The 20,911-nt window shown below is 35.6% G+C and overlaps 4 protein-coding genes across 7 annotated transcripts; 3 read left to right on the plus strand and 1 right to left on the minus strand.

Annotated features, from left to right (window-relative positions):
- Positions 1-491: 491 nt before the first annotated feature.
- Positions 492-4,253, plus strand: LOC147567930 (GDSL esterase/lipase At5g03610-like). Its single transcript, XM_086654432.1, has 5 exons — positions 492-690; positions 861-1,130; positions 2,388-2,659; positions 3,143-3,452; positions 3,878-4,253. The coding sequence occupies exons 1-5, from the start codon at positions 603-605 to the stop codon at positions 4,090-4,092; spliced, it is 1,155 nt and encodes a 384-aa protein (XP_086510558.1). The 5' UTR covers positions 492-602; the 3' UTR covers positions 4,093-4,253.
- Positions 4,254-5,854: 1,601 nt separating this feature from the next.
- LOC147567931 (alcohol-forming fatty acyl-CoA reductase-like) lies at positions 5,855-8,911 on the plus strand. Its single transcript, XM_086654426.1, has 10 exons — positions 5,855-6,007; positions 6,131-6,234; positions 6,339-6,541; positions 6,739-6,839; positions 7,020-7,215; positions 7,549-7,710; positions 7,874-7,955; positions 8,030-8,296; positions 8,390-8,517; positions 8,608-8,911. The coding sequence occupies exons 1-10, from the start codon at positions 5,929-5,931 to the stop codon at positions 8,759-8,761; spliced, it is 1,476 nt and encodes a 491-aa protein (XP_086510552.1). The 5' UTR covers positions 5,855-5,928; the 3' UTR covers positions 8,762-8,911.
- Positions 8,912-8,952: 41 nt separating this feature from the next.
- Positions 8,953-12,660, minus strand: PRORP2 (proteinaceous RNase P 2). Of its 2 annotated transcripts, XM_086654425.1 has the most exons (9): positions 12,523-12,623; positions 12,077-12,093; positions 11,069-12,046; positions 10,728-10,829; positions 10,438-10,613; positions 10,123-10,243; positions 9,882-9,950; positions 9,621-9,767; positions 8,953-9,232 (listed from the first exon to the last, which is right to left on the minus strand). In XM_086654425.1, the coding sequence occupies exons 3-8, from the start codon at positions 12,008-12,010 to the stop codon at positions 9,678-9,680; spliced, it is 1,500 nt and encodes a 499-aa protein (XP_086510551.1). In that variant the 5' UTR covers positions 12,011-12,046; positions 12,077-12,093; positions 12,523-12,623; the 3' UTR covers positions 8,953-9,232; positions 9,621-9,677. The 2 variants fall into 2 exon arrangements, with proteins under 2 accessions (XP_086510551.1, XP_086510550.1); XM_086654424.1 differs by having other exon boundaries at positions 9,625-9,767; positions 11,069-12,093; positions 12,523-12,660.
- On the plus strand, positions 12,523-20,711 carry LOC147567933 (Transducin/WD40 repeat-like superfamily protein). 3 transcript variants are annotated; one of them, XM_086654421.1, is made up of 17 exons: positions 12,523-12,799; positions 13,050-13,146; positions 13,480-13,728; positions 14,470-14,596; positions 14,743-14,783; positions 15,171-15,264; positions 15,400-16,919; positions 17,425-17,556; positions 17,676-17,748; positions 18,000-18,039; positions 18,296-18,368; positions 18,886-18,951; positions 19,065-19,142; positions 19,274-19,443; positions 19,694-19,740; positions 19,838-20,051; positions 20,145-20,711. In XM_086654421.1, the coding sequence occupies exons 3-17, from the start codon at positions 13,541-13,543 to the stop codon at positions 20,450-20,452; spliced, it is 3,171 nt and encodes a 1,056-aa protein (XP_086510547.1). In that variant the 5' UTR covers positions 12,523-12,799; positions 13,050-13,146; positions 13,480-13,540; the 3' UTR covers positions 20,453-20,711. The 3 variants fall into 3 exon arrangements, with proteins under 3 accessions (XP_086510547.1, XP_086510546.1, XP_086510548.1); XM_086654420.1 differs by having other exon boundaries at positions 13,054-13,146; XM_086654422.1 differs by lacking the exon at positions 13,050-13,146.
- Positions 20,712-20,911: the final 200 nt, after the last annotated feature.

Genomic DNA, 20,911 nt, shown 5'->3' on the forward strand with positions numbered 1-20,911 from the left:
AAACCTTCCTTTGATTTTGTTTGTTAGAAGAGAGAGATAACTAAGATTTTCGAACTTAAACCAAGTGAAACAAGATGATGATTCGCCTTCTTTGCACCGGTTTGGGAAAGGGAAGTGGTTTGGGAAAGGAAACTGTTTGGGAAATGAAACTTTAAGGGAGAGGGAACGGTTTGGAGATGGTTTTGAGAGAAGATTTGTTTTGGATTTGATTAGATTAGGCGTGAGAGAGAAATTAAGGGGAGATGTGACTGGCCAGCTGCAACGGTCATTTCGCCTGACGCACGTCACTCCCGAGATCCCGCTTTTTCAGACAATCTCTCTCTTTCGCGCCCAAAATTTGAGTGGCATGTATCGTAAATTTGAGTGAGATTGACGGGGGCAACGGTAATTTCGGCTGCCTCTCTGACCCGTTGGACTGGGAACGCATTTTTGCGTACCAGTGGATTGGGCTCTCTTTTCCGGCCCAATTTTGGATGTCCCGCCCATTCCCTAAACTTTCAAGTATTATATAAACTTAGAAGGGTCTCACTCCATCTCTCTCTCTCTCTCTCTCTCTCTCTCTCTCTCTCTCTCTGTTCTTTGGAGGCTAAGCCTTCTTTAGTATGGAGAGTAAAGAAAAGAAGATCATGGTTATCTCTTCTTTTTCATCATTACTTCTCTCACTATCCTTGTGCTTTGTTCTTCTCACAGGTTAATCAATTAACAAACTTTACTTGTTAATAATGATTAATAATTTGATTCCTTACCCACCCACCTCTGTTTAATTTCTTGTTTCTAATTTCTAAACCATTAATGCTGTTTTATACGTCTTAATTGCTTAATTTCCTTTGATTATGAGGCTGACATGAGCTAAATTGCAGGAACTCAAATAGTTCAAGCTAGTTTATCATCTCACCACCACCACCACCACCATCACCAGAAGCACCACCACAAGAACCACCACTATCTTGATAATAAGCACCACAATGAAGGGGGAGTGTCTAAGCTATTTGTATTTGGAGATTCATATGCTGATACAGGGAATAACCAGAAAGCAATGGCTAATTCATGGAAAGTACCATATGGTGTAACTTTTCCTGGTAAACCTTCTGGTCGTTTCTCCGATGGCCGTGTCTTCCCTGATTACATTGGTAACACTTACCTTCTCTCTCTCTCTCCCTCTCTCTCTTTTTAGAAAGAAAGAAAGACAGACTAGTATGGATCTGTGCATGCCTTTTTCATTATTTACTTTAATTTTGATTCCCCACTCCACATACAAATATATGTATATGATTTTGGTGTTCTTTTTATATATCAATTCAACCTTATCATGTGGTGGGTGAGGTCCATGGCCTTACCTAATCTTTAGCTTTTCATGATTAAGCATCTCTTTCTCTCTCTCTCTCTCTCTCTCTCCCAAGTACATAGAGATAAAGAAGCATAAGTAAGAGTTTGATTCTTGATGGTTAGCTTTATGATTACCAATTTAATATTGGGGAGTGTTACAATCACTCAATTCACTTATGCTCCAATGTTACTTCTGATTTAAATTGATACCCAAAATTTTCAATATCATATTAGCATTTAGGATATAATTTGAGTAGACTATGAAAGAAAGAAATATTCTCGATACAAAAATGATAAATGAATCTCGCCCTTTCACCCTTATTCTCTTATTATCGACGTCAACGATACCATAGGGTAAGAAGACATCCTTTCATTTTTGTTTCAGTAGGCATTGTTTTTCATAATAATATGATTTTACTTTGTGCCAAATCACTAGAGCACTGATTTAGACATCTAATTGTTTAGTTATATCAAAATTTGACTTCTTGGTCAACTATGACTTTCCCGTTTGACCATCTACTTATTGTTGGGTGAGGATTTGACTGACCATTAAGGCATTTAATTAAAACAAAAATGTCTTTTTAGTTTAATAAAGCTTTTCCTTATAGTATTGTTAAACACAGAAAACTGATTTTCTTTCTCCTCCATGGGTGTGGTGAGGTCATAGTCAATCGTCAAGGGACCTATACCTAATTTATGTGGAAAAGGGGTGTGTAAATAATTTCTATTCTATTAGGTACCAAATGTTAAAAGTACTTTTTGTAAATTTAGTACCTTCTTGAGTTCTTTCTCTTTCATTTCCTTTCTCTTTTGATAATGCCCTTATCTGTTATCTTTTCAGTCTCACTTTAATTTTCTTTTTCTCTCATGCTTTTATCACTTTCTTTTCTTTTTCTGTAAATGTGATTATATTGCCGGTGTACATACATAAAATTTTAGACTATCTTCTTGTTCTTGCAAGCGATTTATTTATACTTTTTTTTTATATGTTTTCGTAGACAAATTAAACAAAAAAAAATTAATATGGATATTAATATGTTAAGTGACGGATGGATTTACAGCATCATATATCGGAATCAAGTCTCCATTACCTTACAAATGGAGGAAAATGGGAAAAAATAAGCTCCAATATGGGATGAATTTTGCATTCGGTGGCACGGGTGTTTTTGACACATTAGTTCCCGAACCAAACATGACCACCCAGATCAATTTTTTGAAACAACTCTCGATCGAAGGTGTCTACAAAGCTAGCGACTTTAACTCATCCATCGCTTATATCTCCGTAGCAGGAAATGATTATAGTACTTACACAGCCAAAAATGGTAGTACACAGGTAAATGCATCTACTTGTTGTATCCAAGTCATGAGATTTTAGTGCTTTGTTTATTTATTTATTTTGGGCATTTTTTGGCCATGTGATCTACACATGTGGAAACTAATGAGATGATCATGAACTCTGTTAGTTGAAGGGGGATTTCCTAATTGGACACTAAAAAGGAGTAACCCTAATTAGGGTACTAACTGGGAGGGGGTGGTCCTAAAATTCCCAATACAAAATTAGAAAGTTGCTTGGTGTTCCAGCGTAATAGCCCACCAAAGTGCCCAACATTACTAAGCGTGAAATCTCAGCCATAGGATTAAAAAAAGTGTCAAACGGCCAATCAAACGGGACATTTTGTTAGGACAACTAGAGTTTGGTAAAAAGTAGACAAAAATTAAAAAGTGTGAACAAAGACATATAACTTGGACCTTTTAGGTTTGGCCCAAATATTAGGCCCATTTGTTCTAACATTTTTCCTTGTTTGAGCAATGACAGGGTCTTCCAGCTTTCATAGCAACAGTAGTTAATCAACTGAGCTTGAATCTAAGAGAGCTTCATAGCCTAGGAGTGAAGAAGGTAGCGATTTCGGCTTTGCCGCCTCTCGGATGTATACCTGTTACCACGGCAACATCTTCCTTCCAAAGGTGTAACGGAACTACTAACACATTCGTCGGTTTTCACAACCAATTGCTTCAGCAAATGGTGGAGAAACTTAACAATGAAACAAATGATTCACCATTTCTAATTGTTGATCTCTATACTGCTTTCATGTCTGTCTTCAAGAAAAAGACAGGAAATTTCCCAGGTATCTCATCTATTTGTTTGGTTTTGTTTTGTTTCATCTAGCACCCATTTCAACCGGGCCTTAGAGATGCTCTTTATGGGCCGATGTTCCCTATAGGCACACCTTTGATTTGGACCCGTGTGGGCACCCAAGGAAGGTCGACAGCCTACTTCACTAGCTCCATCCGAGCTAGCAAAGGGAAATATAGGCTCCCATCAGCACGTTCGGGTTTAGAAGCCCAACCCGTACTTCGTTAAGTTGAGCTGTCCTAGGTTTTGTAAAATGGTTGGTGCCCACTTCACTTCGGCTCTCCCATGGGCCCAAATTAGAGGCCCTTTGGGTGCCTATAGTCAAATTGATACAGAAGATGTTTGTATTAAATTTTTTTGAGCATGTGTTATTCGAACTTTGGTCTTTCCCGTAATGAAATTATGTTACTATTGCAGATAATTCGAAATTTGAGAACCCACTAAAGCCATGTTGTATGGGTATAAGCAGCGCATATAATTGTGGAAGCGTAGACGGGAATGGAGTTAAGAAATATACAGTATGTGATAACCCCTTTTACGCCTTCTTTTGGGACACAGTACATCCTACACAGCAAGGTTGGCATGCTGTTTACTCAACTCTGCAATCTTCTCTTCGTCAACTCTACTTATAATCGTATAATCTCTCTGTAACTTTCTCTCTCGCTCGCTGTGTAATATGAAGGTCTTCTCGCTAATTTATTTTCTTCATTTATTTGCTTTCTTATTTGAGAGATTTTCACTTTTTTGTGTTTGATTTAAACTCTTACTGGAAGTAACTTTAGTTTGGTACCAACTATTATTTTTGCCTTTTTACTAGAGAGATCAACGTTCGAATCTTACTGTCTGCGTAAACGTATTATCTAGCCAGCATCCAAGCCAAAAATGCTCTCCTTTTAAGAGTTAGAGAGAATGAGAGCTATTGTGTGAGAGAGTTGCAGAAAAAAGAGTTAAAAGAAAGGTTTTATGGTTTTAAGAGTTTTTCTAGCTAGGGTCGGGTAGATGTATCGGGTCTCTTTAATGTCGTACCAGTGAAAGGTTCCCGAAAAATAGAAAATTCTCTTGGTTCATTTCGACTTATTTGTATCAAATTTCAGCACCATTCCAAGAAGAAAAACACTCCGTCGATTATTGCCTTTCCATTAGACTCTAGGATCAACTTCAAATCACCCAAACAACCTACATCAAGAAACCCTAACTCTTGACTTCTTCCCTGCAAAATAAAGTTGGTATAGATATGTGAAAAGTTTGGCTTCGCCAAGCGCCATAGTATCTAGTCAGCTGGTTTTTCAGTAATAGACTTGTTTGTGCCAGTCAGACACTAACCTTGATTGGAGGTAATCTAGGCCGACAAACATTCCAGTAAATGACAATCACCTCATCAAGAAGTCAATATCGTAAGTGCTACAAAAATTAAGGGAAGATTCGAAAACTATAATAATTAGTAACTTGTTAATGAAGAAACTATTATTTAAATTTTATGTTAAAACATATTGTCTCTATCAAAATCTACCCAAGATTAAAACAATCACTAACCAATAATAGTTAACTTCATTCTTAATTACCCATAAAAATTTCTAACCTTTCTTTAGACAATACTCACCCACTTCCAAGTAATTTGTGGAATGGAATCGGCTCGTTAGTTGAGATACTTCTTATTCTCTTTTCTTTCGGGATAATTCTGCTTAATTTGTACGTGCATCAACTAATCTAAGCAACTTTGACGTGTAAACTAATTTTAGACTTCAATACTCTTGACGAGAAATCGAGATAATAATGCGTGGGAGATAACCCAAAAGCTCAACCAATTGAAATACCTCTAAAAATTTGCCTTGTTCTACTTTAGCATATTTCTCGTCCAATTTTCCGATTTCTTTCTTTTAAGTTATCAATACTATCATTTTCCAAAACCACATTGGTGGTTTAATGATGTGATTCTTAAACAAAAATCGAGTATGATAACGAGTAAACTCGTGGGTCGATATCCAAACGTTTCATTATTACGAATAGGTCATAGTATGGATGGTTGTATCAGTGATACCTAACTGTCATAAACAATTGAATCAAGACAAAGTTATTATCATCTTCTTAGAAGTTAAATTCTTTCCAACCATAAACCAACTACCACTATTATATGCTGGAATGAAAAACTACACAAAATCAATCTTGTCAATGCTAAAAATATTTTTAATATTAATATAAAATCTTTGTTTACCTAAACACCAAGAAATAAATTAGTTTAATAACTAGCCCATGCAAATTTGAGTTTATAATAATTTGTCTTTTTCGATTTAAATTATAAATTTAATAACTAGCCTAAGAAAATAAATAACAACCTACGTGTACTCCATCTCAATTTCCACACTTATAAAATATGCATGAAACACTAATCAAATCAATTAAGTTTCATATTTGCTAACAAGGGTTTCATCAAAATAGTGTTCTTGTTGATTTTAGTTCATTAATTATCAATGGAGTTTAATGGTATTGTTGAATCTCTTGAGAACAAGAGCATTCTTGTAACTGGTTCTACTGGTTTTCTTGCAAAGAGTATGTTCTTATTATCTCACTCCCCTTTGTTTCCAATTTCAAGAACAATAATCATATACATATATATGAAATATTAATCCTTAAATAATTTTAATTAACTTATCTTCTTAATGTTAAATGTAGTTTTTATCGAGAAAATACTTAGAGTTCAGCCTAATGTGAAGAGGTTCTACCTTCTTTTAAGAGCGGCCGATTCATCGTTAGCAGCAGAGCGTCTCCATAATGAGGTATTACTTATTCTTACTCTGGCTTACAAGATTTGCACGTACGGGTTGATTAAGTATGTTAGTGAAAATTAATTATTAATATTTCCAACTACAATTATTATTAGGTGGTAAGTAAAGAAGTGTTCAGAGTGTTGAAGGAAAAATATGGTGCAAAATTTGACTCCTTCATATCAGAGAAATTGATACCGGTTGCCGGAGATGCTGCTTGCGCGAACATGGGTATACAAGACTCCGATATCAGGGAAGAAATTAGGGAAGAAGTCGACGTTATTGTCAACTTTGCTGCAACTACTAACTTTTATGATAGGTATGTAACTTATAACATCGTGATCAATTATAAACTCATAGAAAGAATCAATGATTTGATAGAATACGAGTATACGACACATGCTCTTACAGTCTTACATATAATCGGTCGTCATGTCAACTTCAAGACTCTAGATAAAGGATGGAGACTAACTAGTAAACGTTATTTTATGTGTTTATATTTTTACTTGTTTGTAGATATGATGTTTCATTGGGAACAAATACCATGGGAGCTAAGTACGTTTTAGATTTCGCAAAGAAGTGTGTGAAACTAGAAATGCTTCTTCATATATCAACAGGTAAGTTTGTTATTCATATACAATATATTGTGTTAGGATCGATAATCCTATATATGCTTTAGATGGGGCCGACCGTCAGTTTATAAGTATAAGAGAAAATCTCACTTCCGGAGTAGTAAAATAGTCAAAATTTTCGTATATCAAGAACTTATTTAGATGGGTTTATATGGTATAATGCAGCTTATGTATGTGGAGAGAAGGAAGGACTCATATTAGAAAAACCTATTCAAATGGGTGAAACCCTAAATGGAACCTCAGCAAATTTAGACATTGAAGAAGAGATAATGTTGGTGGAGAAAAGATTGAATGAACTCAAGGCTGAGAATGTTTCCAAAAAAGTTGAAACAGATGCCATGAAAGAACTAGGCCTTCAAAGGTGAGCAACTAAATGTATAACTTGGAACATATTGTTGTTTTAGATCTTGAGGTAAGGTCCGGCCTACGGGCTAGCCATAGATGCAAACTTAAAGCTTAATAAGTGTCGAGGCTTTTAAGGTGGTTTGTCTGAACTTCCACCATAACCAAACCTCCGAAATCGTTGGGTTTGGGCTGAGTTGCAAGGGCAATGTAAATATCGTTAACTAATGAGGCTCGGGTCACTACACTTACTATCAAACAATTAATCTCATCGAAAATATGCTTATCTCTAGAAAGAAGTTATTGTCGTGATAATCGTAAATAATGAATTTTATGTCTATCTCTTGGACAGGGCAAGAATGTTTGGATGGCCAAACACATATGTGTTTACGAAGGCAATGGGAGAGATGATAGTTGGTCATAATAGAGGAAATCTTCCTGTTGTCATCATAAGGCCTACCATTGTTTCAAGTACTTTCAAAGAACCATTTTCAGGTTGGACAGAAGGTGTTAGGTATTTTCAGCTAAACTAACTCTTTATTGTTTAAGTCAAATACCTGCGAGGCCCAAAAACGTGGCACGGAGAGTTGTAACCATCGTAACATTTTTCAAAATAATTTCTTCGTCACATTATACAACTCTAACGTTCACACGTACGTGTTATTTGGTAACTACAGAACAATTGACAGCTTCATCGTCGGTTTTGGAAAAGGGAAACTGAAATGCTGTCTTGGAAACGCCGAGACATTCGTGGACGTAGTAAGTATACTAAAGCTTCTCTAACGCGTATATATTTCGATTTTCCTTCTTATCCAAGATCAATTTTCTTGTAGATACCAGGAGATATGGTGGTGAATGCAACAATAGTAGCAATGGTGGGTCATGCAAATGAACCATCTGAATATATATACCAAGTGGGTTCATCAACTGGGGCACCATTGAGCTCGGTTAAGATAAGGGATTATGCTTACCAATTTTTTACCAAGTATCCATGTAAAGATAATCATGGCAAGGCTATCAAGGTTTCCAAGCCTCTTCTCTTCCCTACTATGACAAGCTTTCGAGCTTACCTTGATATCAATTACTTGTTGCCCTTAAAGGTTAGCTAAAAGTCTCACAATTTCAAAGATAATTTTTTTTCAATTGTTAACAATTATGACAGGCAAATGATTTAAGTTTTGTTGTTGTTTTAGGGTTTGCGATTGGTGAATGCAATATTCTGTCAGTATTTTCGTGATATTTGTAACGATACGGAGCGAAAGATAAATTTCGTGATTAGATTGGTCGAGCTTTACAAACCTTACCTTTTATTCAAGGGAAAGTAAGTAATCCTTCTTATTTTCCGAATGATTTTATGTTTTGATTGTTAATTAAACCATTGGGTTCTCTAATCCCGAAAATTACTTTGCAGTTTTGATGACATGAATTTGGAGAAACTAAGAGTGGCATTGAAGGCGAACAAAAAGGAGGCAAACACATTTTATTTTGAACCTAAGTACATCGATTGGGACGATTATTTCATGAATATTCATATCCCTGGTTTAGTCAAATATGTTATTAATTGATATTCAAGAAGATTATATCTACATATATAATAATGATGTTTTTCTTAATTTCTTTTTTTTTTTTGAAAGATATGATGTTTTTCTTAAAAGAATCATCAATTTGGATTGTGTTTGAGTCAAAAGTCCATCTAATAAAATTTTATCCCAGGATAAGTCATATGTTGATGAGTTATATGAGACAGATTCAGACATTAAATAAAAAAAATCAAAACCCAAAATCTATTCATGTATAACAAGAACTGACAGACTCCCAATAATTGTTGTGTTTATCAAAACAGAACATTTCAAGAGTGCCAATTAATCTCGACGATTACTCTACCATGGTACTTAACTTATATTTCGAATGAAACACAACAAGCTACTCCAAATCCAGGAAGGATACAATCGGCAGGACATTTAGGTGCAGGTGTTGTATGTGTAAAAGATAAAGCCGTTCTAATGTAGAGCCATGAGACAGAAGCCAAAATTAACCTGTACAAAAAAAGTTTTACAGACAATTAGATAAAAGAAAAAGAGAACGTCGTCTAATATGATCTGCTCATATAAGTGAGCTCTAAAATTTTAGTTCAAACAGCATTGCCCAAGAACCATAGTATTTTGATCAGTGTTGAGCGTGTGTGTGACAGAGAGAGAGAGAGACCAACATGAGGAAATATTCATGCGAAGGCATAGAGTTTTACAAGATCTAATAAAGAGGATGATTATGGAGGATTAGAAGAACGTAAACCAGGACGGTAAGACCCAGCCAGTGTTGAATCTTATAGATTTACCAATCCATTGGGTTTGTAATGAAAAGAAAACAGAAATGGGCTACTAGTGAATTTCACAGATAATAAGATTGATGGTTGAAGTAGGGTACCTACTCAGGTTGAGGACTGTAAAAATCATGGAGAACTCGTACAAAATAGTTACAGGATCATGGCCTGGTAATACAGAGCCATGTCCTTGAAGTCTCATCACTGAATTCTCCTTCTATAGGTACATGCCATGTTCCTTTTTCTGATTCCTGCAAACAAATGAAAGATGTTAAGGGAATCTTCAACACTAGTACAGTAAGTAATCAACTAACATCATTTATCGAGACGTATCAACACTAGTAATCTGGAAAAGCATATTTTACCTGAATGACCAAGGAATATGAAGGTGGCATCTGAAGTTTCAAATTACATTTCGAGAAAGTATAATGAACCTAAAAAATGAAATAGATATCAATTTCATTAAGTCAATTGAAGATTGTATGGAAGTATCAAACCAAAGAGTCCATAGATTGACACAAAGTTCGATACACTCCATATCTAGTAGCATTTCAAAACTACAAGAAAAAACAGCAATCCAGATGGAAGATTCTAAACTCTACATACTTGATGTCCCTCTTTCCACTTGAGAAAGAAGCTGCTCCCTAAGAATTCAAAAATGTGATCTCGCATTTCATCATTTGTCACAAGTAAACACTTAAGTCTGACAGCAGCATATAGCCAATACCTGGATTGCAAATATTACTAGTTATGTTCAAAACTCGAAGGATGTAATGATGCAAAATGAAGCTTTAACACGAGGAAAACAGAAAAGTGAAAATTCCATGACTTAGGATATGAACCATCAATCTGCTATAATAAAGCAGCTCTTAGTAATTATCTACTTAAAAACGAACATGCACAAGAACAAGGTGTACGTACCAATCATCGTTTGATCCAGTTGGTGTTGTGTAAAGTGCACCTTGAGCCTTCCATTCGTCAAGTATACTTCGATTAGAAGGATTAGCCATAAGTGACTGAGCACGTTTGTTGTGAAGAATAACAAGCGGCCATTTCTTTTGGTTTCCATCGTACAGCTTTTTCACGACAGCTTCCAACTGTCCTATTGCAATTTTGAGAATATTTAACATTACAAAGTAATAATTGTTTTAGATAAAAAAATACATGGTAAGATAAACTGATACACAAGCTAATTGATTCAAGATATAAACCTGAGAAATACTGAATCCACCATCTGCAAAGTTTTGTTGATATAATCCAATGTTTGCTCCATCAACTATTGCTTCATATGTCGCATTGTTATCCAACCACTCCTAGAAAAAGTATATAATTTATAATCAACAGACCTCATGGTAACTATCGGGTTTCTCTTGAAATATACATTCCTTATGCAGCAGTAGCAAAGAAAAGCACACAAATTAATGTAAACCATCAACGGTGAAAATATCGATGCTTTTAGTTTGTTACATAAATTCAATCAAAATCTTTAAAACTATAGAGTCTATGAGATACTTGTTCAAATAACATAATAGAGAAAAGACGATATTGATACCTGAAAATCCTTAAAATTAGACTTAACCTCCCTTTTCAGAGCAAGCGAAGCTATCATCTCTGCAAACTTTTCAGTTTCAACCCGATCAATATCGACACAAACCAGTTTTTTACCACAGTTTAAACAAGACCCATCTGAACTAACATTTGAACTACTAACAACCCAGTTCCCTTTTCCCAACCATCCCTTCCCATGCCAACCTCCTCCATTTTTCATAATTACATCTTTAATCTGAATTTCATCCCAATCCGAAGAACCCACTTCCGATGCAAAACTACTACAAAACCAATTTTTAATTACCTCTGAAGTTGTTTTACTAGTACATCTCACACAATTTCTCAGTTTCTGCAAATACAAATAAACCTTATCTTCTCTTCCAATTTCAGCACTCACCTTCAACAATGCAGCTAACTCTGATTCCTCAAGTTGGATTCCTAAAGAAATCATATGTTCTTCAACTGAATAGGCTTTTTCAGCATCTAATTTATGACAAAAACCAAACAATGCTGGATCATAAGTTCTTAATCTAGGTAAAATATCATATTCCCCCATATTTTTCACAAATTCGAAAGCAAGATCAGCATCTCCTTTAGCAGCAGCAAGTCTCGATATTGCTGTGATTGTTGCTTCTGTGGGTTTTATATTGTTATCTAACATTCGATTAAATATCGAAAACCCCTTTTTGATAGCAGAGTCTTTTAATGAATTTAGGGATTCTGATGAAGATAAATCAGGGAGGGAATTTGAACAAAGATAAAGGAGAGTATTATAATGGTTATGATTTAAACGTATATTTTGAGAAATTGCAGATTCGTAGAGTGAAATTGCACTAGAAAGATCGTTGTTTTTTGAACAAGTACCTAGGTCATGCTGAAACTGACCTTCTAATGGTGGATTTTTCTTCCTCTTCTTCGGTTGATTTGTCTGGTTCGATATCTCCATTTCTAGGGTTTAATTACTGAATCAATCTTTCTGAGCTGTTCTCGATAGAAATAGAAGAGGTTGAATTGTTTGAATCCAAAACCCTACAAAAATCATTTCAAAACCCAGTAAGTACTATCATCATTTAGTTAAGGGTCCATTTGGCACATGGGGAAATCTGCGGTTTGGTTCACAAATTTTCCTGCGCATTTGAAATCCCATGGTGGGATTTTCTTACCTCCACCACTTGAGAAGGACAACCTAATTAAACATTAGTAAGGGTATCCCTATTTGGATATTACTGTCAATGGTGGTGAAAAAAAAATAGTCTTTTACAACTCAAATTCTTCATAAATGGAGAAACTTAATAATTCAATTCAAAGAGAAAGTTCTCATAGAACAAATATGAACGGAATTACCCTAAAAATTATATCAATTAGCAAAACCCTAACATCTATCAAAAGACGGAGTAGAATAAATAACAGACTAGTAGAAGGAGATGAATAACTTTGAATGTATTAGATTATGCTAACCTGATTGATTCTCCGGACTGATTATCGACTGAACGATAAATGGAGGCAGTCTGAAAGTTTTCAACCTAGCTAGGGTTTCATTTGTTCGTCCTCTTTGTTGCCTTCTCTCCCAAACCTTCAAACACCTAAACCCTTACCCTAATAATTATAACATAGAAAAATACGGAATTACCCCTACTACTAACCGTTCAAAAACCTAAACTCAAAATCTTCAAGAATTACCCTCTCTCTCTCTCTCTCCATTGCCATGAAATTAGCGAGGCGAATAACAAGATAGGTAAACTATCTTCATAGTCATCTGCATTCTTGTATAATTAGGGTTTTGCCTTTCCTTTTTGTTGATCTTCTTGTGCAATTATTTCAGTTTCATTCCTTCCTAAAACTATTGATTATTGATATTTGGAATCAATTAGTAGTAGTTTGTTTCGAGAAATAGTTCAGTTCTTTCTAAATTACCTTTCTGAAATTTTTCTAAAAGTTCTAAATAAACATATCCTGCTAAATTTACTAATTGATTGTCAAATTAGCTAGGGTTCTTGCTGTCCACTGTGGAGGGAGTGAAGAAAAAGAGTAGGATTCCTAATAAGGCGTTACAGAATCCTAGTTACTGAAATCCCTAAAGAGGTTAGATTTTACTAATTCAGAGTTAAATTATTCGTTCTGTGATGATAATGAATTATAAACACCTCATAGACCTATTTTTCATCTTAGCATCCGAAACCTTTGGCACTGTTAAGTAGTCATTAGTCAAATACGTACTAGTTAAGTTCGTAAAAACAATACCAATACAATTTGCCATGAATTTCCGTGAAGATCGGACATCATTGTTTCCGATTTCATCCTTTCCTTCTCTGACTTCTTTCGCCTGTCGTGTCCATCAAACGTACTTTTGTTGCCAAAATATTACAAATTTTGTACGAGTTTACACATTTAAGTAGTAATGACGGTTGAATGCAGAAGAAAAGGAACCACAAACATTCAATACTTAGGCAGAAACAAAACAACGGAGGGAGTGACAATGGATGGTACTATAAACGATGAAGATTGTTCTGGTGTTGTGGTTTCTCCATTTGATTATTGTATAGAGAAATATTTCAAAGCAACAGATACGATTTCTGAGCTTTGTGGTGTGAAGGAGGAAGAAGAAACAGAAGCTTCTTGTGCAAGTGAGTTGGAAAGCTTTTCTTCTACAGTAACTTTCTTGAGGTGACATTCCCATTCATTAAGTGCTTATGTTTTTCACTTTTTAGACGAAATTTCTGTTGGACTTCTACTGGATAATAAGTTCGGCTCTACTTCATATTTTAAAACGCCATTCTTGCTGAATGAAAGAATTGTATTCAATTGTAGATTATCATGTGCAACTTGGGACATCCAATTTTCAGCTAAAATAGGAACAGTAGTAAAGGTTTAATTTGAGAACTGTCTAATTTGGTCAAATACCCTGTTGAATACTTCAGAATGATATCCGAATCAATCAAACTGTTTGAAAAGTTGAACTTTCAAATTCTTTCAACATTACTTCTGTAAATTTGTTAGGTCTAGAAACAATTTGTAGTAGTTCTTTTTCCAATTTGATGAAGATAGCTTGTTTGAATTTTTTATGTGACACCACTTGATACTAGAAGGTTGACAGTGTTCTTCGTACTTGGTACTAACGGTGAACAAGATATTCTGACCTTATAAAATTTATGTCAATTATATCACAATTGATTAGAAACCTTGAGAAATCAATAATTTGATAAATAATAATAGTGTTACATGTAACCTAACACCTATTTTCCTTTTCATTGTAGCCTTCTCCAATAAATTTTATTTCCAGCATGCTGTAAATCATTTTTGTAAAGATCCTAATTCTTTGTGTTGATAAGTATTAGTAATAAGCCTACTGCCATCTATTCTTGGTTAATATACGTCATTGATGACTAAAATGTATTATATGGACAGGGAATGGAAGTACCTGTGTTATAAACCTAGAATTGTTAGGTTCCATGATGAAAATGGAAGTGTACAAGGAGAAGATATTTGTAACGGGATAAGCTTACCTCAGTTTTCTTCTGCGTCCACTCCTAAGGTACTTATCAGGGATTTGTGGTGGAACTTGAACCTCTTTTTCTACCCTAAATAAAGCAATTTACATTACAAGTTGAATCTTGATCTGCTCTTATCTGATGGATTATGCTAGACCTATCTTAACATTCTATCTTCATGTTCTCGCAGTTGAAGAGATACTCAAGTGAGACAAGTAATTTCGACACCAGGTATTTCTTACGTTTTAGGTCTATAATGTTTGTATTCTTTGATGTAATTTTCCAGTTTACCATGTTTAAGTTAGTCACGTTTCATCCATAGTCAGTTGTTAAGTTTTTCACGACTAAGCATGTAGTATGATAAGGTGTTTATAATATTAACGTATATTTGCGCTAGGGAGATTTTATAGGGCCCCCTCATTTTTGTTACAAGGCCCCCCCTCAATGATTATTTCTCAAGTGAAATGGTTCATGGGGAGGCCCTATAAAACTTCCCTTTGCGCTATTATCTGACAGTTACTGGATGAAGGATGTTTTATCGTTTAGTTTGCCAATATAAATGAACACAATTTTAGCTTTTATTTTCTTTAAGATATCTAAGAATATGTTATGTTTCAGGAAAGATTTCCTGCTGTATGCTGGAGGACCAATTTGGGGATTAGATTGGTGTCCTAGTGTTGATCAAAGATCTGATTGCCATTTCAAGTGTGAGGTACTTTGTACTGAATGCTGATCCTATAAAGAATCATTTATTATTGGTTTTTCTCTATTTTGCTTTAATTTTGAGAAGTTTTTTCTCTCTGTTTCATGTCCTAGTATCTCTTACTTACTTTCTTCCCATTTTCAGTATCTAGCTGTTGCTGCTCATCCACCTGATTCATCTTATCACAAGATAGGTGCTGCTTTGATTGGTCGAGGTGTCATTCAAATATGGTGTCTTTTGAATGTCAATGTGAAAGATGAAGAACTTCCTCCATCTACGAACCCGAAAGGAGGGAAAGGAAGTGGAAAAGTAGGTGCAAAGGGAAGTGGAAAAGGACGAGGAAGACCGAGAAAGCAAGTTCCTCTGGATGATTCGTCACCACCTCTGAAGAGACCAAAATGGAGACCGAGCAAGAAAGCCACAAAAGAAGTAACTTTTGACTTAGACAGTGATACCGAGTATGTTCCACCACTTTCTGTTTATTCAGTGGAGGGAAACAAACCTTCACCACCATTGAGGAAGGCAAGAGCGCGGCCTAAGAAGAAGACATATGCAGAAGAATCTTTTGGTGATTTGGACAGCAATTGTCAGCTGGTTCAAGTACTTGATGTTCAGTTAGACATGGAGACAGATAATGCTTTACCTCCATTGCAGAAGGCAAGAGGTAGATCCAAGAACAAGACTGTGATTGAGGAATCTTATGGAGACTTAGACAGTACTAACCAATTATCAATTCAGTTGTATAAGGAAAAGGACAAAAGTGTACCACCATTAAAGAAGGCAAGCAAAAAACTGAAAAAGAAAATGGTTATGGAGGAATCTTGTGGTGCTCTGGATACCAATAGCCAATTTGTTCAGGGAGAAGAGAACACAAACGAAACTTCACAACTGTTGGATAAGCCAAAAAGGAGACAGAGAAAGACTGTAGTCACTGCAGAATGTCATGGTGACATGGACAACGGTAGCCAGTCCATGGAAGCACTTGATGTTCTAGTAGACAAGGATACTAACACGACTTTACCACAGTTGCAGAAAGTGAAAAAGAAAATTAGAAAGAAAAAGATTGTAAGTGAATACTTAGATGATGTTAACGGGGATAATCAAATTGTTCCATATGTTGGTGATGAACTCCTGGAAGACCCTTCTGGGGTTCTTGCTAAAAGCCCTGCTGTGACGAACAGTCATGAACAAAATACTGTGGAAATCCCTTATGACGATGTTGAGTTAAAGAGAGAAAGACAGGAGGGAGGCTGCAGCAATGCAGTATTGACCTCTAAGCCAACTCTCACTTATACTCGTAGGAGAAAAAGAAAATTGAAAGAAATAACCAATAATCGTAATGAAGATTCTGGTCCTTTTGACCCCCTTTTATCATTAGAAAGTAGGGCAAATGAATCTCCATTTGCAGCTTTGCCAGCCTCTTCAGATTGTGGGCAACAAATAGTGGCATCTAGCCCGAAAGAGTATGTTAATGGGTGCTCTGAGATAAGCACACCTAACTTGCATCTTCCAAATGATGTAATTTTGCCTAGAGTTGTCTTATGTCTAGCCCATAATGGAAAAGTTGCATGGGATGTGAAATGGCGGCCTTCAGATAATAAATCTGGAAGCAAGCATTGCATGGGCTATCTTGCAGTATTGTTGGGAAATGGCTCCCTTGAAGTGTATGTCTCTTCCCCTATCCTCGTAGCATATTTTTGTCTTGTAAGTTGTTTGTATTCACTCACTTCATTTAGATTCAGTAGAATCTCTATAAAATATCTCCCTGAGCGATTAGCCTCGTTAAATATACAAGTTTTGGTGGTCTCCACTTGAGCTCATTGTGATGAAATTATTTCTATATCAAATTATCAATTTGTTAGAACAATGCAATATAAAAATGAATATTTTGCTTAGAACTATAACATTTGTGGCATACTATGATGTTCAGGAAAAAGGTGAATTTTTGTTTGCTTGCTCTTGAAATACTTAAGTGAAGTTGGACTTTATCTTTAATTATACGGGAGGCGTGACATTTTAGCTAGTTTTCTGCTTATGTTTGGAATCACTAGTTGCACTTGCTTCTGTTCTGACACTTTTTTTTCTATTAAGGCATGAATTCATTACCAAGATTATACCTGGTTATTAATTCTTGTAAAGAAGTGGATACTCAATTCCATATAACTGCAGGTGGAAGGTTCCTTTTCCAAGAACAGCCAAGATCTTATTTTCTTCTCACAAGAAAGAGGGCACTGATCCCCGGTTCATGAAATTAGCACCAGTATTTAAGTGTTCAAAGTTGAAATTTGGAGACAAGCAAAGGTAGGTTAAGATTTTTTTTATCCCATGGTTTGGAAGAGAAATCTAATTGTAGTTATCTTTTGATAGGTGAAATAGATTTTTTGTTTGAACATAAATCTAATTGTAGTTATCTTTTACAGCGTTCCTCTCACTCTGGAATGGTCTCGTTCGGCTCCCCATGATATGATACTAGCTGGATGTCATGATGGAACTGTAATATCTCCAGAACATTTGCATCTTTTCTCTCTAGATCAATGTATTAAGATAGTGATTCTTTGCCTTAAAAAAATATTCTTTTTTCTAGGTTCTATTGTAGTAGCAAAACCTTTTATTTGCATTTCTGTTCTCTGGTGGAGTTTGAGATTTTCGTACTCTTCGAAGAATCTTTATCCCATAAAAAAATAACTGATTCCTGTCAGCGTATTAAGACCAATATATGATTTTGGTAATGTTTCATATTTCAGGTTGCTTTGTGGAGGTTCTCACCAACTGCTTCATCTCAAGGTCCTGCCATCAAACTTGTTGATTCTATGATTCTATTTTGTTTTCTTATTCAGCTGGTGTGTTTCAAAATTATAAATGGAATAGCAGTTGAAGGATTTAAATGCATTTTTACCTTGACATGCAAATACAAGTTCTAGTGTCATTTAAACCTCAGTTCACTAGTAGTTTCTTTGATGTGGGATAAAGATTTCAAAGTATCTGATAGTATTGACTAGGAGATCAAATAAGATTTGGTGCTGTTTTGCTTCATTTGCAGATACAAGACCTTTGCTTTGCTTCAGTGCTGACAATGCTCCTATAAGATCACTTGCTTGGGCTCCCAGTGGAAGGTTAGTATTGTGTTAGTGAATCTTGAGGATTCATCATCTTATTTCCTAAGTCTAACGCCTTCTTTTTCCCTTTAATGTATCTATTTTGGGTTTGGTTTATGAGCTTAAGTTCCATCTCTTATTATAGGAACTAGTTGGTTATTTTTGAGACACATGAGCTCACTTTTCCGTTAAATCTTGACTTTTGGTAGGGGTACATAATATATACTCAGTTCGTTCTTCTGACTAAAATAATCCTACGAGTTTGTAGCTTTTTTCGTTTTTAAAGTTGTAACATTCTAGCTGGACTACCATCAAACGGGACGGAACTGAAGATGTGATTCTTTTTTCCATAACAATCCCTGTTTGACAACGTTCGTGAACCACTTTTTTTTACTGTTCGACTGTTTCTACCTGATTGACTAGAGCATCTAGACCCTTGGGCCTATCTCAGTTTTTTATTTATTGTTTCTTATGTCTTTTCTTTGAGTAAATGTCCTTTACGTTGAAAATCTGCAATACAAATATCTTTTTTCAGTGATGAAGAGAGTGCAAATGTAATTGCCACCGCCGGACACGGAGGGCTAAAATTTTGGGACCTTAGGTATATCATTTTCTGTCTGTCATACTAGTTATGTTTTAGTTATATCAGGACTCAGGACCATCACTTAAATTGCCTTGAAATTCGTGAACTGAGACCATCTTTGTCCTCTGCAGAGATCCGTACCGGCCGTTATGGGGACTTAATCCAGCAAGGAGGATCATATATAGCCTGGATTGGCTCTCAGACCCGGGGTACTTTTGCTTCTAATTTGACAATGTCCATATATATATATATATTTAATTTGATATGGATGGTATATATAAACAAGTTAATTTGATATTGATGGTCGTTGTAGTTGATTGTTTTGTTGAAATCATGCTAGGTGTATCATAATGTCCTCTGATGATGGGACACTAAGGTTCCTCAGCATGTCAAAATCAGCAGTTGATGCTCCTGTCACTGGAATGCCTTTTACTGGGACACAGGAAAATCTGCATTGTTATGCATGTCTGTCATTTCCCATTTGGAGTGTCCATGCATCCAAACAAGGAGGTATTTTCTTTTCATTGGATATGTTTATATATGTTTGTGTATTTACCTAGTGTAGGACTATGAGACGTTCTTGGCCTATTTCTTCAAGTTTCTAGAATTTGTACTCTTGTTGAGATTCTTAAAACTGGTATAGTTAGGTCGAAAAACTTAGTTTTACCAGCATATATATATATATATATATTATATACTATCTTAACTGATATTCCCGTTCAAATCATCCTTCTCCATTCTGATGGGCATGTTATTGTAGGTATGATTGCATATTGCAGTGCAGATGGTTCTGCTCTTCGTTTTCAGGTTGGTGGTCTCTCCTTCGTTTCTGACATTGTCATTTTCTTCTTCGAGTTGTATTATGTTATTTTTCCTGTCTGAAACTTTTTACATATCGTAATAGCTTACGAGCAAAGCGGTGGATAAAGATCATTCCCGAAATAAGGCTCCACATTTTCTCTGTGGATCATTGACTGACGAAGGCCCTACTTTAGTAATCAACACTCCCTTGACAGAAACTCCGGTCCCGTTGAAGCCCTTAAACGAATCAAGGTTCCAATCAAACATGAATCAAGCAAAAAGAACAAGTAATAAAACACCAGATGATTCTAATCTTGGTGAGTTTAAAATTGAATACTCATTATATTATCTTTCTCTCATCTACCATTACAGTATTTTAAAAGAACTTGTTGGTTCTTGCCCTTTAACAGCTTTGTGCTACAAGGATGACCCCTCGAATCTTAGCTCAGAGAAGACTCCTGCTTCTAGAAAGAGCAATGCAACTTCGACGTCCAGAGCTGCAATGAAAAAACCTTCTTCAGATCAGGCACTGTCAATCAGTGGTGGAACGAAGCCGAAGGTAGAAAAGGAAACAGAAATTGACGTTTTTCCTTCGAAGATTGTAGCGATGCATAGAGTGAGATGGAATATGAACAAAGGTAGTGAGAGATGGTTGTGTTTCGGAGGAGCTGCTGGAATTGTTCGGTGCCAGAAAATTCCAATGCATTTCTTCTCATAAAATTCATTTCCCAAATAAGATCTAAACTATGTGCAATTGCCCATTTTAGATGCTGTATAATGTATAATATAACCTTGTGTGGGTTAAGGCCCTTTTTCTCTCTTTTAGCTCTCTTTTCATTTACTTTATTGTAATTATCGTTGATTATTGTGATTACGGGATTAGAATAGGGTATTGTCATTCTTAGATGTAAATTTTTAACTGTAACAGTGTTATCCTCCATTCTAATCGATGATTTCTTTAAAAGTTCAAGTTGAAATATCATGGTGGTCAAAGCCATCTTCTTCAAGTATAAAGTTTGGTTATGTAACCAAGTCATAGTCATAGATGTTCTTTGATACAAAGGCATTATTTGTTTCATTTCTCTAAATTCTCAGTCACTGGAAATCACAGTTTAGACTGCAGTGTGGAGGCATGTTGTTTATTAAGGTTTTATTAGATATTTTCAAGAGACGAGGA

Source organism: Eschscholzia californica, unplaced genomic scaffold (genome assembly GCF_041429995.1).
Source record: "Eschscholzia californica isolate CP2 unplaced genomic scaffold, dmEscCali1.0.p SCAF_1, whole genome shotgun sequence".
In the NCBI taxonomy this organism is placed as follows: domain Eukaryota; kingdom Viridiplantae; phylum Streptophyta; class Magnoliopsida; order Ranunculales; family Papaveraceae; genus Eschscholzia; species Eschscholzia californica.

What these genes read in the sequence shown, in the direction of transcription:
- PRORP2 (XM_086654424.1), bottom strand. Translation starts at nt 12,010, where the DNA reads ATGGAGATATCGAACCAGACAAATCAACCGAAGAAGAGGAAGAAAAAT. An exon ending in CTAATTTTAAGGATTTTCAG is followed by an intron (nt 10,830 to 11,068) that starts GTATCAATATCG and finishes TACTTTTTCTAG; the next exon opens with GAGTGGTTGGATAACAATGC. An exon ending in ACTGGATCAAACGATGATTG is followed by an intron (nt 10,244 to 10,437) that starts GTACGTACACCT and finishes TTTGCAATCCAG; the next exon opens with GTATTGGCTATATGCTGCTG.
- LOC147567933 (XM_086654421.1), top strand. Translation starts at nt 13,541, where the DNA reads ATGGATGGTACTATAAACGATGAAGATTGTTCTGGTGTTGTGGTTTCT. An exon ending in TCTACAGTAACTTTCTTGAG is followed by an intron (nt 13,729 to 14,469) that starts GTGACATTCCCA and finishes TTATATGGACAG; the next exon opens with GGAATGGAAGTACCTGTGTT. An exon ending in GATTGGCTCTCAGACCCGGG is followed by an intron (nt 19,143 to 19,273) that starts GTACTTTTGCTT and finishes AAATCATGCTAG; the next exon opens with GTGTATCATAATGTCCTCTG.
- LOC147567930 (XM_086654432.1), top strand. Translation starts at nt 603, where the DNA reads ATGGAGAGTAAAGAAAAGAAGATCATGGTTATCTCTTCTTTTTCATCA. An exon ending in GTGCTTTGTTCTTCTCACAG is followed by an intron (nt 691 to 860) that starts GTTAATCAATTA and finishes GCTAAATTGCAG; the next exon opens with GAACTCAAATAGTTCAAGCT. An exon ending in CCAAAAATGGTAGTACACAG is followed by an intron (nt 2,660 to 3,142) that starts GTAAATGCATCT and finishes GAGCAATGACAG; the next exon opens with GGTCTTCCAGCTTTCATAGC.
- LOC147567931 (XM_086654426.1), top strand. Translation starts at nt 5,929, where the DNA reads ATGGAGTTTAATGGTATTGTTGAATCTCTTGAGAACAAGAGCATTCTT. An exon ending in CAGAGCGTCTCCATAATGAG is followed by an intron (nt 6,235 to 6,338) that starts GTATTACTTATT and finishes AATTATTATTAG; the next exon opens with GTGGTAAGTAAAGAAGTGTT. An exon ending in AAAGAACTAGGCCTTCAAAG is followed by an intron (nt 7,216 to 7,548) that starts GTGAGCAACTAA and finishes TCTCTTGGACAG; the next exon opens with GGCAAGAATGTTTGGATGGC.